The 14159-nt window shown below is 43.1% G+C and overlaps 1 protein-coding gene across 9 annotated transcripts in view; it reads right to left on the reverse strand.

Moving 5' to 3' along the window:
- Positions 1–14159, reverse strand: part of gphnb (gephyrin b) — a 165078-nt gene that overhangs the window by 37709 nt on the left and 113210 nt on the right. For 4 of the 9 annotated variants that reach the window (XM_033648390.2, XM_078173892.1, XM_033648393.2 and 1 more), the window contains exons 9-10: positions 5257–5298; positions 2673–2747 (exon numbers count right to left, since the gene is read on the reverse strand). The exons of 2 other annotated variants lie outside the window; for them this stretch is intronic. In XM_033648390.2, coding sequence (XP_033504281.1) covers positions 2673–2747; positions 5257–5298 — 117 coding nt within the window. The remainder of the gene's footprint in view (positions 1–2672; positions 2748–5256; positions 5299–14159) is intronic. 3 more of the 9 variants (XM_078173891.1, XM_033648392.2, XM_078173893.1) reach the window with 1 other exon arrangement.

Here is a 14159-nt window from a genome sequence, read left to right on the forward strand (position 1 = left end):
TCTCCTGTGCTTCCCAATTGCTGCTCCCCATTGATCATCTGTTAATCCAGACACACACACACACAGTCGCGCTCACATTCAGACACACACACACACACACACACACACACACACAGACACACTCACGCACTCTGCAAGAACAAAACACTACAACATCACCAGCCACTGATAACACAAACCACATCAAATGACCAGATGGGTGATGACTGAGAGAGAATGAGTGCTGGTGGAGATCCTGAGAGAGAGAGGCAATGGGGAGGAATGTTGCTGACCACTAACTGTGGTGATACACAGGGCAACTCCTCCGCAGCTCAAGTGCTGCTGTATTTCTTTGACTTTTAATCACGTATAACATCTATATTACCATGTGTATCACCACACTAACTCCAAAACCTATCTTTGAATGTTCTACGCGCTACACACCTCCCCTCGTATAAATCTGTTACATGGGGAAGTGTAAAATGTGCGTGTGTGTTTGCTAAATCAAAGACTAAGACCCCATTAACACCTGGTATTAGCATGCGATCTGTGTCTGGATTCATTATCTAGATAAAGGTATCGGCTCACCGGCCTTTGCATTTAGACCTGGTATCAATAAGCATTCTCATTATCTCAATTTGGCCCTCATTATCGTCGGATCTCAATATGGGAATTAGGAAGGACTTTTTAACGACCACAGCATGTTTCAGGTCAGTGAGAGGGATGCTGCTGCTGATGTGTTTTTCCTTTGTAGTGGTTGTCTATAGTTTCATACAGCAGGAAGAGGACAGGTTACTTTAAAGGTTTTAAAAGCTTTTCATTGGCTTCGTGTCCCCCGGAGTAATACTAACCAGTACGGCGATGCTGCGTTCTGTGTCATTGGCCCTTTAACCTTTTAAGACTCATTAATTGGTATTAAACTTTATTTCATTATTACACTAAACACTCTTGACTAAATACGAAACAATTAAGTTAAAGTGAGTGGAAGAAAAGTTATTATTTATTAGGAGTTTAACACTTAAAAATTTATCCAGACTATATTGCCAGGTGTAGCTGTGCAGGCTGATCTCACAAACTGTCCCTCCTTTTTTCCTATGAAGGGTAATGCACCGAAATTCATACATATCCCACGTGTTTCAAAAGGCTACGATCACATGACCAATGCGCTGACGAGTATAAAAAAAAGAAGCAGTCCCGAGCAGTCTTGTAAGGTGGCAGGTCTGGTTGGTGGATGGTTCACAAAAACCTGGACTTCCCCCTGTAGTCGGATGTTCGGAACTGTGTGAACTTTGAAGCATTTTCAAGGCACATCTTCGCCATGTTTCTTTTCCTTAACCTAACCACAATAACTTTACTGCTTAAACTTAATCTCTGTAACTTTACATTAATTAAGTTGTTGTACGAACCATTCTTTGAGAACGTGTTGGGGTGTGTTTTGACACAAGTACTGGCAACAAACATAAGCCTAGTCTCACACAGTGAGGCCTATCTCGTACTGTGCCAGTGCTGGAGAAAGGTCAGCCTGAACCCATCATATTTCCTTTTATTTTTTAGTTCATATATCTTGAGTCTTCCAACAGAAATTCCCGCACACTGCTCTTGCTCAGCTTCATAATTTATTACTAACACTAACGTATCGGTCTACCTGGATCTTCGTCAAGAGTGTTCATGGGTGTTCAGGTTCACGGTTGAACACTCTCGAGGAAGGTCCAGGATTGCGGCACTGTGCGTGATTTTATGTTCAAAGACTCAAGTGAGATTTTCAACGCACCTGCATCCAAGACGGTTGGATGTAAGAATACCTTTCTTCAAACTAATTGTTTATATGTCTTGAGACCAATCACAATCGTCTTGGTTAAGCTAAAGAAGCAGCAACGGTGCCGTCATAAAATAGTGTCAGGAAGGAACTTGTTTTGCTAGAGAGACAGGTGCTGTATTAAAATAGCTAGGTCACCACAAAAGGAAACACCACATGAAACATATAAAGACATTTTAGCGTGTAGGTTTCAAGTTCGGAGGTTGGTGTTGAAGCAATGGGGATTTTGAAAACTGTAACACACAGAAAGCATGTTACTGTCTGAGATAAGCAGCCAATGACAGGCTTTATACCCACAGTCTACTGTACATCCTGTGAGCCAGGCTAACATATGGCAAACAACCCCAAAACCTTTTCCCTTTTTACAAGCTGAGCCCTGCCCACCTCAAACCAGTTAAAGGAGCAATGATTATACAGCATAGACAAAAATCTCTAGTGTTAAATATTCAAAGCGTGTTGTTTGTGTGTTCATGTATGACTTTAAGATATCCAGACACAGAGCACAGGGTAATACCACATGTATATGGACTCTATTCTATCAATATCAACCTGCTTTGATCTTTCAAACTGTGATATCTTTCCTTTCCTGGATTTTTGTTTCTTGTATATCTCCCACTACAGCTAAACAGAAGCCACCACATACTGTGTATTGGTTGTCCTTCAAGTATCAACATAACCTTCCATAACGTGTTCCAAGGCTACATGCTATAGCAAAGGGGGTTGCCCAGTGCAGTCTGGTCTACAATGTTCAGTATGCCTCTCCCTGCCTGTGTACATGTGTGTTGTTGTGTGTCACTAGTGTGGTGAGGTGCTATGTGGGATGCCAGTGGCCTGCATGCCGGTAGATAAGAGGTTGGTAGAAGGTTAGCGGGTTTACCTGGTCCAAGGTAGAGTACCTTGACTTGAGCGTGATGACCTCATCCAGGTGAGCCCTGAATTCTCTCCGTGAGGCCTGGGGGAAGCCACAGGATAGTCACTCACCTTCGTGCCACACACACTCTCACACAGGTGCAGACAACAGGCATGCACACCCACTCTGATCAACACAACATGTCAGTTAGTTGTGCTTTTAAAACACAGTTGCTCACATTGTCTCCATATTTTGCACACATACACACACACACACACACACACACACACACACACACACACACATCCCAGGACTATGCCCGTACTAACCTTACACACACTCTGCAATCGCATCAAAGGAAATTAAAAAATAAAAGGATGTGGCAAAAGACTAGAAGACACTCAACAACTAAACAAAACCAAAGATGGATGAGGAACAGAACCAGTTCAGTGGATTTGACAACAGTTTCAGTCGAGTGCTGCCACTGTGAACACATTTCTCTGTCAGTGTGTGTGCAAGTGAGGAAGTGAACCCATGTGAGTGCTTGACCCCTGGCCATACCCAAGGCCTCTGTCTGACAAATGCTGGGAGGAGACACAGAGTACAGTAATGGCACTACAGTAATCTAGTTACAGTGGCCTGTTTGGTGTTTAACTTTAAATCGTGAACACAGTAATTAGATTATAATGACTTCCGAGAAATAGGGGCAATATTTAGACTTTTTTTGCTGCTATGATTTAGATTTGCAATATTAAAGCTGATTTCAAAACATATGTGATGGCACATATACCAGACTGATCTAATAAAGAGGGTGGATCACAGGGAGCACCACCAGTTGGTCCAGGAGCTTTGCCTCCATGATGGCTGTTTCCAGGCATATTTTAGGATGACTAGGGGGCAGTTTGACAACCCGCTGTCTATCGTCGAGCTGTAAAGCTCCGGGTGTCCAATGATTGCTACCAACAGTTTCTTTGATCGTGACCACCACAGAAGGCCCGCCTCTCAAATCATCTGATTAGACAATGGGAAAAAAAAGATGCTAAAAAAGGGATGACTTGGAGTGTTTTTCGGCTCTGAGCTGATTTTTTTTTTAACTTGAGGAGTTCAGAAAGCTCCAGCAAACACACCAGGCGCCTGGAGCGCAGAAGTATGTGGCTTTCGGCAATGCAAAAACTGCGAGCTTCATTCTAATTAAAATCAATTACAAAAAGCCGCTCCCAGCTGCTAAAACGCTTTCTGTGTGATCAGGACCTTAAGCACTCTTGGGGCCCTCTGCTGGCCATTAGCGCCCTTAGCAGCCGCTTAGTTTTCTTACACATGGGGCCAGCTCTAGGTATACTATGCAGGATTAGGGAAAGGTAGCGACCTGGTGCCAAACTAAAAGGCAGGCATCCATGAGAGACAGCGCTGAATAAATGCAAACTAGAGTGAATCTGGTGTTGGCTAAAAAATGTCCTGCATAACTTAAAGTCCTGCATGGTATACCTTTAAACATATTAAGTTTATTTGGTACTTCTGTGATTTAATTATGAGCTACACACATAACAATATCACTATATGTGTCAAAAGATGAAATTGGCTAAAAATATTGGCTCTAAAACAGATTATAAGTAATGCGACTGCAGTAATCTGATTACAGTGTGTCTATGAATACAGGGCAGTAATTGCATTACAGTTCTTTTTGAAAAAACAGATGATGTTTAGAATATTTTCTCTTCAGGAAAAGGTAAGTCAATTATCTCAAAACAAATTTGATACAAATAAGATTAAACTCCCACCACCTTTGAGATGGACACTGTTTCTTAAGCCTGCTTCCAAACTGTGCTCCAGATTTCATTACTGTGCAATTACAGGTAATCAATGGAGTCCGATATCACATTGGACAAGTGTCAGCGCTGCTCCACGCCCTTGCACTGAGGCCACGTCTTTATCACTTACAGATCAGAGTCACTGGGGCCTGACCAGAGTAACAAGCACAGAAGAGCTGCAAAGGCTTACAGCACATTTACAGGGCCTCTTCTCTTTTACAAGATGCTGTGTGTGTGTGGTGTGTGTGTGTGTGTGTATGTGAGACCCTTTTAGTGGAACTGAGGTGTATACACACACTTTGTTTGTGCAGGCAATATCACTTTCATTCAAATACATAATTCAAGCATCTTTCAACTTCAATTCTGAGGTTGAAACGCAGTTGAGGAAAATGCCAAGTGATGGATGTTCGTTTATTTTGTAGGGTGTGTGAGTGTGGAATCAAGGCGAGGGTTAGATACAGTACGTGTACCAGAGTGAGGGCAACAGGACATTTTTACTACAAGACAAAAATTAGAAGAAAACATAACAAGACCACATCCACACAAAAACAGTGAGGAGGAACAGAAAGGATTGTGGGGGAAAAAATCACAGAGAGACAGCAGGAGTACAGCAGGCAGGACAGCACATACACACACTCACGCAAACACACACACACCGCACACACAGGGGAAAGGATATGAAGTTTAAGGGGTGAAGCAATCATTCCAGGCAGGAAGTAAGAAGTGTGGTTGGAGAGGGAGGAAGTCGAAACCGATGCCATAATGACGGCCGTAACGATGCATTAGAACACATGCAGGAGTACCTCAGCAATGCTTAGGGTGGATGAACAGGAGGGGAGCCGCGCCTGGTGCCGCGAGAGAGAGAGGAGGGGAGAAGAGAAGAGGGTTAACAGAGCCAAAGCCGGGTCGAGCAGGGGGACAGAGGCACACAGAGACTGACGGGTGAAGCAGACAGCGCCCTCTGTCTTTCAGGAGGACATCTGCGTGACAGGTCTCTGTGTGACTGTCTCGGATGGGCCAAGGCAGCCAAGGGCATGACGGACAGGACAGGACAGGACAGGACAGGACAGAGGACAGAGGACAGAGGACAGGTCAGGACAGCAGGTAGGAGTTGCATAGGGATTCACGCCCCCGTCAGAACAATAGGAGAACAGGTTTCACAGGAAACATCACACATTTTCAACACTGTGTCAATTGTTCATCTCTTCAAATGCAGCTTAAATTTACGTGTCTGTTTATATTCACGAGACCTGATAGCTACACAGATTCCACATGTCCTCTGTTTATACCTGAACATCAAAGCTTTCACTGTGCTGAGAAGACAGTTATAGAAAAAAAGCCTGATGGGAGGAGTATCTTCCTGCTGAGTCCTTTCACAGAGAGCTGCAACGCCACCATGCTATCCCATTCATCTCTTGTCATCTTAATCCAGGACGTAAGTGCTCCTTGTAAGCTCAAACACCTGAGTCTGGAAGATGCGCCATGTGGGGGACTGCCCATTGTTCAGACAGCCCATAATTCCAAAACCCCTACAGTCCAAAAAATGTTACATTGGACCGAATGCCCATTTGTACGTCAGCCTGTTACTCCGAAAACAAACACCGATTGTTCCGAACATCTGTTTCTCAGAGGGCACAATCCCAAACAGAAGCACATTAGGTTATGGTAAGGGTATCAAGGTTAGACAGTAAAAGCATCATATCCTCATACAACAGTTAGTATGATAGTGAAAGAATAAGCGCCCTACGAATGGCATTACGTACTACGTGAGGTAAAGTTACATAGGTTAGGTTTACGGCCTATTTCCACCAGATGCGTGTTGGTTGCATCTCCGCTCCGGCACGGCAGCGGAGCCGATAGGATTCAATTCTAGTCAGTGTGTGTGTTTCCATCGGCTGTGGCTGTGTTGCGTTCTGGCTCCGTCTCAGCTCCGGCATTCCGGAGCCCTCCGCAACAGATACACAGGACTTCTCTTTTTGCTGGACGCCGGAGCACAACGCAGCAATTCAGCACAGAGCAGATCGTGCGGGGCAGGAAGTCGTGCACAGAAACAAAATAAAACATCCGGTTAATTTTCAAAATAAAATACACAGTGTTCACGGCAGATCATATTTCCCTGCACTACACCTTGAAAACGACATAATGGGTAGAGGCAGGCCTGAAGTCAACAGGTCAGAGGTTTTCAGACGTCATTTTACCCCCTTGACACCATGGACGAGGAGATATTAATCATGGCAGTGCACCGAGATGTCTTCCGGCAGAGCTGCACCGCTCCGCACAGCAAACGCAGCTGGTGGGTATTGATGGACGGCGGAGCACTCAGCGGATAACCAGCGCTGCCGTTCTGCAATGGACACGCATCCAGTGGAAATCCGGCATTAGGAAAGGAAACATAGTGATGAGATACCTTGACATAACTCAAACATCACTTGGTTTTAATGGGTTCCAAACACCAGTCTCCTGGAGGAAAGTCCTGTGTTTTCTTGACCCATTACCCCTAACCTGCCTTATTATTGGACTTTGCATTAGTTTAACCAGGACATGGAAGTCATACGCCCCAAATGTAACCAGCTGACAGCTAGCTGATTGGATCATTGCTTCTCATCAGTTACCCACCAATCACAGCCCATTCTCACAACAAGGCGGTCCATTTAAATATGGCTTTGTACTCACTGATACCTGCTACACTAATGCTGCCACACACCACTGCTGCTGCTGGAGCTAGCAAAGCTTTGCTTCCTCCACCCCAGCCTCCACCTTTCTAATCTAGAGACCTAACATGGCTTAAAGGTTAAAAGGGTATTATGTCTTGCTTTGGGCCCACTCCTTGTACACCCTGGGGGGTTTTCTGCATTGCACTCCCTGTATTGGTTTAACATGCTGCTTGTCTGATTCAGGGAGCATCTTAAGAGCGGAGCAATCAGCGCCAAGTATAACTGCATTTCCATTTGTTGCAATAAATGGTTAAATCTATGACTGACTGAACCTTCTTTACCCCCATCAGGGCATTGATCTTGTGCCTTTCTCATTATGTGGGTTATACTGGCTCATGGTTACGCAGGCTACAACACTGTTGAGTATTACTTTTCATAGATATATGTACGGACAGTGCATGAGAACAGCCTGGTCAGAGGCAAAATAGTGTGGGACATGCCTTCGCCATAGTAGGAAGGTTCGATGATGTCACTCTGCATTATGATTTGCTTCTGTTTGGGGGAGTGGGTACATTATTTTTGGAGAAACGGGCGGAGCAATGGGTGTTTGTTTTTTGGATTACACACTGTCTTTAAAAATGGACTTTTATTCCTATTGGACATTTTTCTGAGAGTACTGAGGCTTTAGAATTATGCGCTGTCAGAGCAATGACATGGCATCACTGTATGTACCATATATAACATGCTCTCTTGGTTTGCATACAGTATGACAGTAAAATGTTTGCTTCAAGTCCACATTCAATGTATTAACTATGCATTTATTTCTGTTTTCTTCTGATGTGGCAACACATGACATGCCTTAAAAGTGCACTACTCAAATCAACTGCAATATCACAGAAAACCCATAGTTTACATAAGTATAGTGACCACAAATCCAGATCAACTATAACCAAGAAAGGATGCAACCCTCACCACAACACAGTGCTGTAGGTAAGCCCTGCAATCAATGTAGGTTTCAATCACTGATACAAAATGTCTCCAACACAATATCCGTCCTCCCCCATCATGTCGCGCACAGTGAGCTATCTGACATGACATGTAAACCAGAACTCACACGGGAAATAAAACGAACCAGGAAAATGCAATGCAATTTATTTCTAGCACCCAAAAGCATCACCTATTACTGCTCCACTGGGGTCAGCCATGATTGGAGCATTTCATTCATGCTGCCGTAAGGCCTTTCTAATAGCAATGCCTCCACCACAAGGCACATAAGGACTTTTATTAACTACACTAATGAGGTTGGAAAGAGGTTATGTTTCTACCTCTTTCTCAGAAACTTGCCCGTACATTTCCCGTTATGATGCTCCTGTCCCTTTACTGGTGGGAGAGTCATTCACTATGTCGAAAACAGCAGCTGTACAGAATTTCATTCATATGGTATTTTGTCAAAATATCAAAAACAAAAACAAAACACAAACATGGCCATCTGCGTTGGCAGAGGTTTTTGCTGGTCCGAGAGCCTTCCAGCACGGAAACAACATATCACTGGGAAATCCATTTAACAATATCACATCTATTCCCAGCAAACTAATGACCAGCATTAAAGCCAAACTCACTATGAATTATTACTACAGTTGTCAGATGATTCTCGACCTTTCCTTGTAAAAAAAGTCACATTTTCGGCTATATAATAAATTGCCTTTATAAAGTGGTGTTGTCAAGGAGATGATCACCTCATCCCTCCTAATTGAAATGCTGTAGATTCACAGTAGCTGCCCTCGTCAAACCTACAGCTCAGAAAATGAACACTGGCAGGAAACGACAGGAGGTTACAAATTGAAACTGGGGAGTGAACTACACAAGGATCTCCTAAATACTGAAGCAGCAAGGTAGCACTCTGTTAAGGAAAGCTCAGTTCACCAATATCGGATGAACGTACCTGTCCTCTTCAGTCCCACCACACATTTACAAGATATTTATGTTTATAGTTGTCATACATTACATGATATTCGGATACTGACAATCTCCAAAATCTAAATTGAAATTTTCTGAAACCTCCCACTACCATTTTTGAAATTTTACTGGTGTCTACTACGCTGTCTTTTTGATATTACCACAAGGTTGGAGTGCCAAAGTAGGAACGGCATTTAAACCTGTGCTATGTTTCGCAATAAAAACTTTTAAAGGTCCAGTATGTAGGCTTTACTGGGATATATTGGCAGACATGGAATATATCATCCATAACTATGTTTTCATTAGTTTATAATCACCTGAAAATAACAATCGTTGTGTTTTTGTTACCTTAGAATGAGTTCTTCATATTTACATATGGAGCGGGTCCTCTTCCACGGAGTCCGCCATGTTTTTTCTACAGTCGTCCAGAATGGACAAACCAAACACTGACTCTATATAGGACCACTTGCATTTTTGCATCGGCCACCGTGGTTCTCCTTCACTCTTGGCACAAAGGGAAAGTTTCAGTTGATTGCATTCTGCAACCTCACCACTAGATGGCACTAGATCCTACATGCTAGACCTTTAATGCAAAATCTGAAAGTAAAATAAGACAGTTATTCTACCGCAATCTAACTAGTCTTAGAATCTATCTGCTGCTGTCCGATAGCAATAAAGCCTCCAGGGGTGAGGGCCATTGTTCTGGGTTGATCTGATGTAGCAAGCAGACATCTGAGCTAAGACTTTCTCTCTGTGTGACAGTCATTACAGCTAATCTTAATAAACAGACATCTGTATATGATTGCAGATAAATCAAAAAGATGAATGTAAAGCTAAAATATCATAAGATGATAGCTGATGGGTTCTGAAATTGCATTTTGACCAATGAGTTCCGCCTCTCCACATGGACTGTTTACTTGCCGTTCAAACGTGATTGGTCAACACTATTGGACTACAACGGGCCACAAATGGGAACTACAACACTTTCAATACCAAGATCTTGTGCCAGTGCCTACAGTCCATACCTATGTAAATTCCATTAATAGAGATTACTATCTGACCAAATGAAAAACAAACTTCCACCCACAAAATGGAGCACCATGTTTGTTCCAGGCCATCGTTAACCACTGAGCCTGGTCAGTAGGAACGATCCAAGACACTGAAACAACAACTAAATGATTGTGAAACGAATCACGTTTCACACGAGACTGTTGGAAAAAGAATGTGATCAGTTCTAGATTACACCTGACCCCACTCTGTACCTCTACACTAAAGCTATTAAAGGTGTCCTGTGGACTTTTCTTGTAAACAAACTTTCTGTTTACATTCAATGTTTCTCACTAAAATGCATCGTGTGTACTTCAGGTGCTTTGCTGCTTAAATATGGAACGAATTGCTGGAAGAGCTGAGGCTTGAGCCAATGCTGACCACTTTCACATCCAAGCTCATCCAAGCTAAAGATCTACCTGTTCATCATTGTTTTAAATCAATTTTCTTTCAATTAATTTTGTTTGTTTCTTCGTGTTTTTGGTTGTTTATTCTATTGTTTTTCTCTGTGTGCTTTTGCCTGTTGGCATTTATTATTTTCATTCTATGCACTTCTGATTGCTTGCTTTCACTGTTTTTATCATGTGCTTTTACCTGTGTAATCTGTAAAGCACTTTGGGCTGCCTTTGGGTATGAAATGTGCTATATAAATAAATTTGCCTTGCCTTGAGATCTAACAAGTTTGTCTTTCCTCATAAAACACCTGCAAAGGTCTTCTTCACTGCCTTTTTCTGGTGCATTGCTGCATTTCTTGTTGCACTACCACCACGTATAGATCAGTGGAATTGTGTCAATCCGTTGGTGTGGATGTGTTTTACATTACTAGTGGTCAAAAACTCCATGGCGTACCATTAAGATGGATCCTAAATGCACCCCTGCCGGCTGCAGACAAGTACATCCATATGCAGACTAGGGTTGTACCCCACTCAGAATGGTGTCAGTCAAATCAGATTTGGCTGTTAAATACCAATATTCGAATATTTCATTCTTTTTTTTTCCATGTAGAGTTTAAACAGGGTTTAGCAGGACTTTCAATGTGACAGTTACGTAATTAGTAAACAAGCTATCTACACTCATGATAGCTTGGAAATGTGTTACAACATTTTTTGCCAATAATAGTTCAGTTTAGTACGCATTTTTTCTGTTTCCACTGTGAAAAGTTGTGGATGGTACCAATTGGGAATGGTATGGAACGGTTCCCATTTTTGGTCCCCCCTCTGTTGGGGTACCTAGCACACAGGTGTGGTACTACAAGGTGGAGCTGTGAACACTGCAGTCCGTTGATTGGTCAATAGCGCTGCTGAGTTGTGGCTGGTTTTGTAACCACTGTACATACCATGGCAAGCCTTACATACACTGGTAAACTGTAACTAGAAAATGAATGGATGTTTTGCTGCCTCTCGCAGCAGCTGGAGTCTGAGAAAAAAAATAATTCACTTGGTCAATTGCCAGCAGCTTTTAAGGTTAAGCGCTAACTTGTAATTCTACTCAATGCATGAGTTGATGATGTGAATCCATCAGCACGCCTTAAATTTCACTGTGACAACTCTGACCATTACTTTAGTTGTTTTTTTTTGTCTCACTTGGATGACACAGACTTTTAGTAATGCATGGATCTTCGAACATTTAATAAAATATATATTAATTTCAACCAGGTTATGTGAAGTACATAATTTCTACCACTTACTTGAAGAAAAAAAGCATCGCCAAGCGTAGTTCCTGTGGGCTCCAGCAACAATAAACCCCTGAGCTTGCCTGAGAAGGACTAAATTCACAGACAGGCTATTTTTAAATATCCCATGGAGAGAGACTCTCACTGCAGCCTGTTTTATTTTGTTCTGAAAATGTCGGCGTGCAGCCTCGTTCTGAGGATGATATATACGAGGTGCAGACTTCCCTCTGTGTCACTGGTAATGAGGAAATACAGTGAGTGCTGGACGGAGCAGTGAGTGACAACAACCCTGCCCACATTTAAGAGTACTGTTTACAATGGAAACACTAGGGTCTAGGTACCATGTCTGAAGGGTTACTTTTGGTTCCAAAGGTACCATACTGAAAGTTTTTGGTGGAAACGGGGCTATACAAAAGCCTGAGACTGTATCAAATGAAGTTGGTGTGAACTGTAAATTCAACACTTCTACATAGAAGGCAGAAGATCACAAAGCCTGACAGGGCACAGCCTTTCCTCCCACATGCAGCTGCCTCCATGTACGCAGCTGCCTGTACTGAAGAGTGGCACGAAAGCGAGGAGCGCTCACTATGCAGCTATATCTGGGGAACGAAACATTGTCAGAAGTACACAGCACATCGACTGACAAAAAAGAAAAACGACTGATCGACTCAAAGGATCTGAGACTCATGATTCGGATCTTTGACATTCAGGAAGCAGCCCTGATGGAAAACTATAGGAGGCTTAAGCTGCTTGCACAGATACTATATATGTTGTTTTGCTAGAGTTCCCAAATCTGTACAGTGGAGGTGGTAAGTGCAAAGTCAGCATGACTCATAGTCAGAATGGCCACAACAATGAAAATAAGACCAACCATTATGAGGAACAGACCAGAATCTTCCTTAAACTGGCACTGGAACAACACTGTATTCTGTCTAGCTATGGTACCCAGTTATCTTACAATCTCGGACATACAAAAGAACAATGTAACACACTCACAGTCACGAATATCTCTTATTAGATTACACATTCCTCAAATCTTAAGTGAATTACAGATTCAGTTTGATCAGCGTAAACATCTTCTGAATGATATCCCACACTCTCTGACTGTGCAGGATTCTGATGACTTGCTGTCTTTTGCTGTCAAATTAAACTTGTGTGCTGTCAGTGCTTTAAGCTGATTTGAAGTTTTGTGCTTACGTTTTCAAAACAGCAAGTTATTGAAAAAGAAAAAAAAAACTTAGCAGCTCTCCAATGGCTCCCGTCTGAATAAATAAAGGTGAGAGAGAATCCACGCCGGGAAAGCAAAACATCCGGTAACCAAAGCCGACCGGGAGCATGTGCTGCGTGCTCGGTCGTCCGGCCCCGATCATTCATCACTGCCCTCCTATGGCCGTCTCCATGTCTACATGAATTAGAAATTAATGAGCTGTTGAGTGAGTTGCCAGCATCGTGGAGAGTGAGAGCTAACACAGCTGATTTGACAGGCCCGTGTTATGCTGTTCAACCACCCTCCCCCCCCACCCCCACCCCCCACCCTCCTCCCGCTTCTCAACAGCCCACATGGTGGATGAGCACGCTCGGTACAGCTGGTCAGACAGTCTCATCCATTCCTCTTACTGCCTTTCATTTCCTGTCTGTCTTCTCCCCCTCCGCGCTGTCTGTCTGACTGTTTCGCTCTCTCTTTCTGTCTCGCTGTTCAAAGCTCTCTTGTACTCTTTCCATTCTCTCTCCATCGCCCTCGAGGCAAACTCTCTGAGTCAGTGGGCGTGAGTAACTCAAGACAAATATAATATCGCATACAATGCATGCAAACTTCACACATCCTGATGCATGTTCATAAGGCATGCATGTTGAAATATGTCTGAACACTTTATGACACATATTGTACTTAATCTACAGTGTTTATCTTAAGACCAACAAATATAAAATCCCAAACAGTACACACACTTTATACACACATGAACAAGCACACTGGACTCAGCTGAAGTGTTTTTGACTCGACGCCTCGAGCAACTTGACCCAAATGGTCCATGGGTGCTACGAGCCAAATAAAGCAAGGGAGGGGGGCTGAGCGTGTGTACATTAATCAGAGACAAAAGAGCACTTTCCTCCAGGCTGTAGCTACTTTCATCTGGTCTCCGCAACAATATATCACACATATTATAATACATCCTGCGTCCTATATGACCCAGCCACCTCAGCCATCCCTCTGCACCTGACATTTAACAGGGCAGGATCATTCCTCACAGCTTAATGAATATCAAACTGCCTTTTTCCATCCAGTCATTGAAAGCTGTTGTCTCTCTAACAGAAAGGATGGTACACACTTCAGCTTGACATGCATGTTTATATTTCCCTGCAGGCCACGTAAAGATCG

The sequence above is a fragment of the Epinephelus lanceolatus genome, chromosome 13 (genome assembly GCF_041903045.1).
Source record: "Epinephelus lanceolatus isolate andai-2023 chromosome 13, ASM4190304v1, whole genome shotgun sequence".
Lineage (NCBI taxonomy): Eukaryota > Metazoa > Chordata > Actinopteri > Perciformes > Serranidae > Epinephelus > Epinephelus lanceolatus.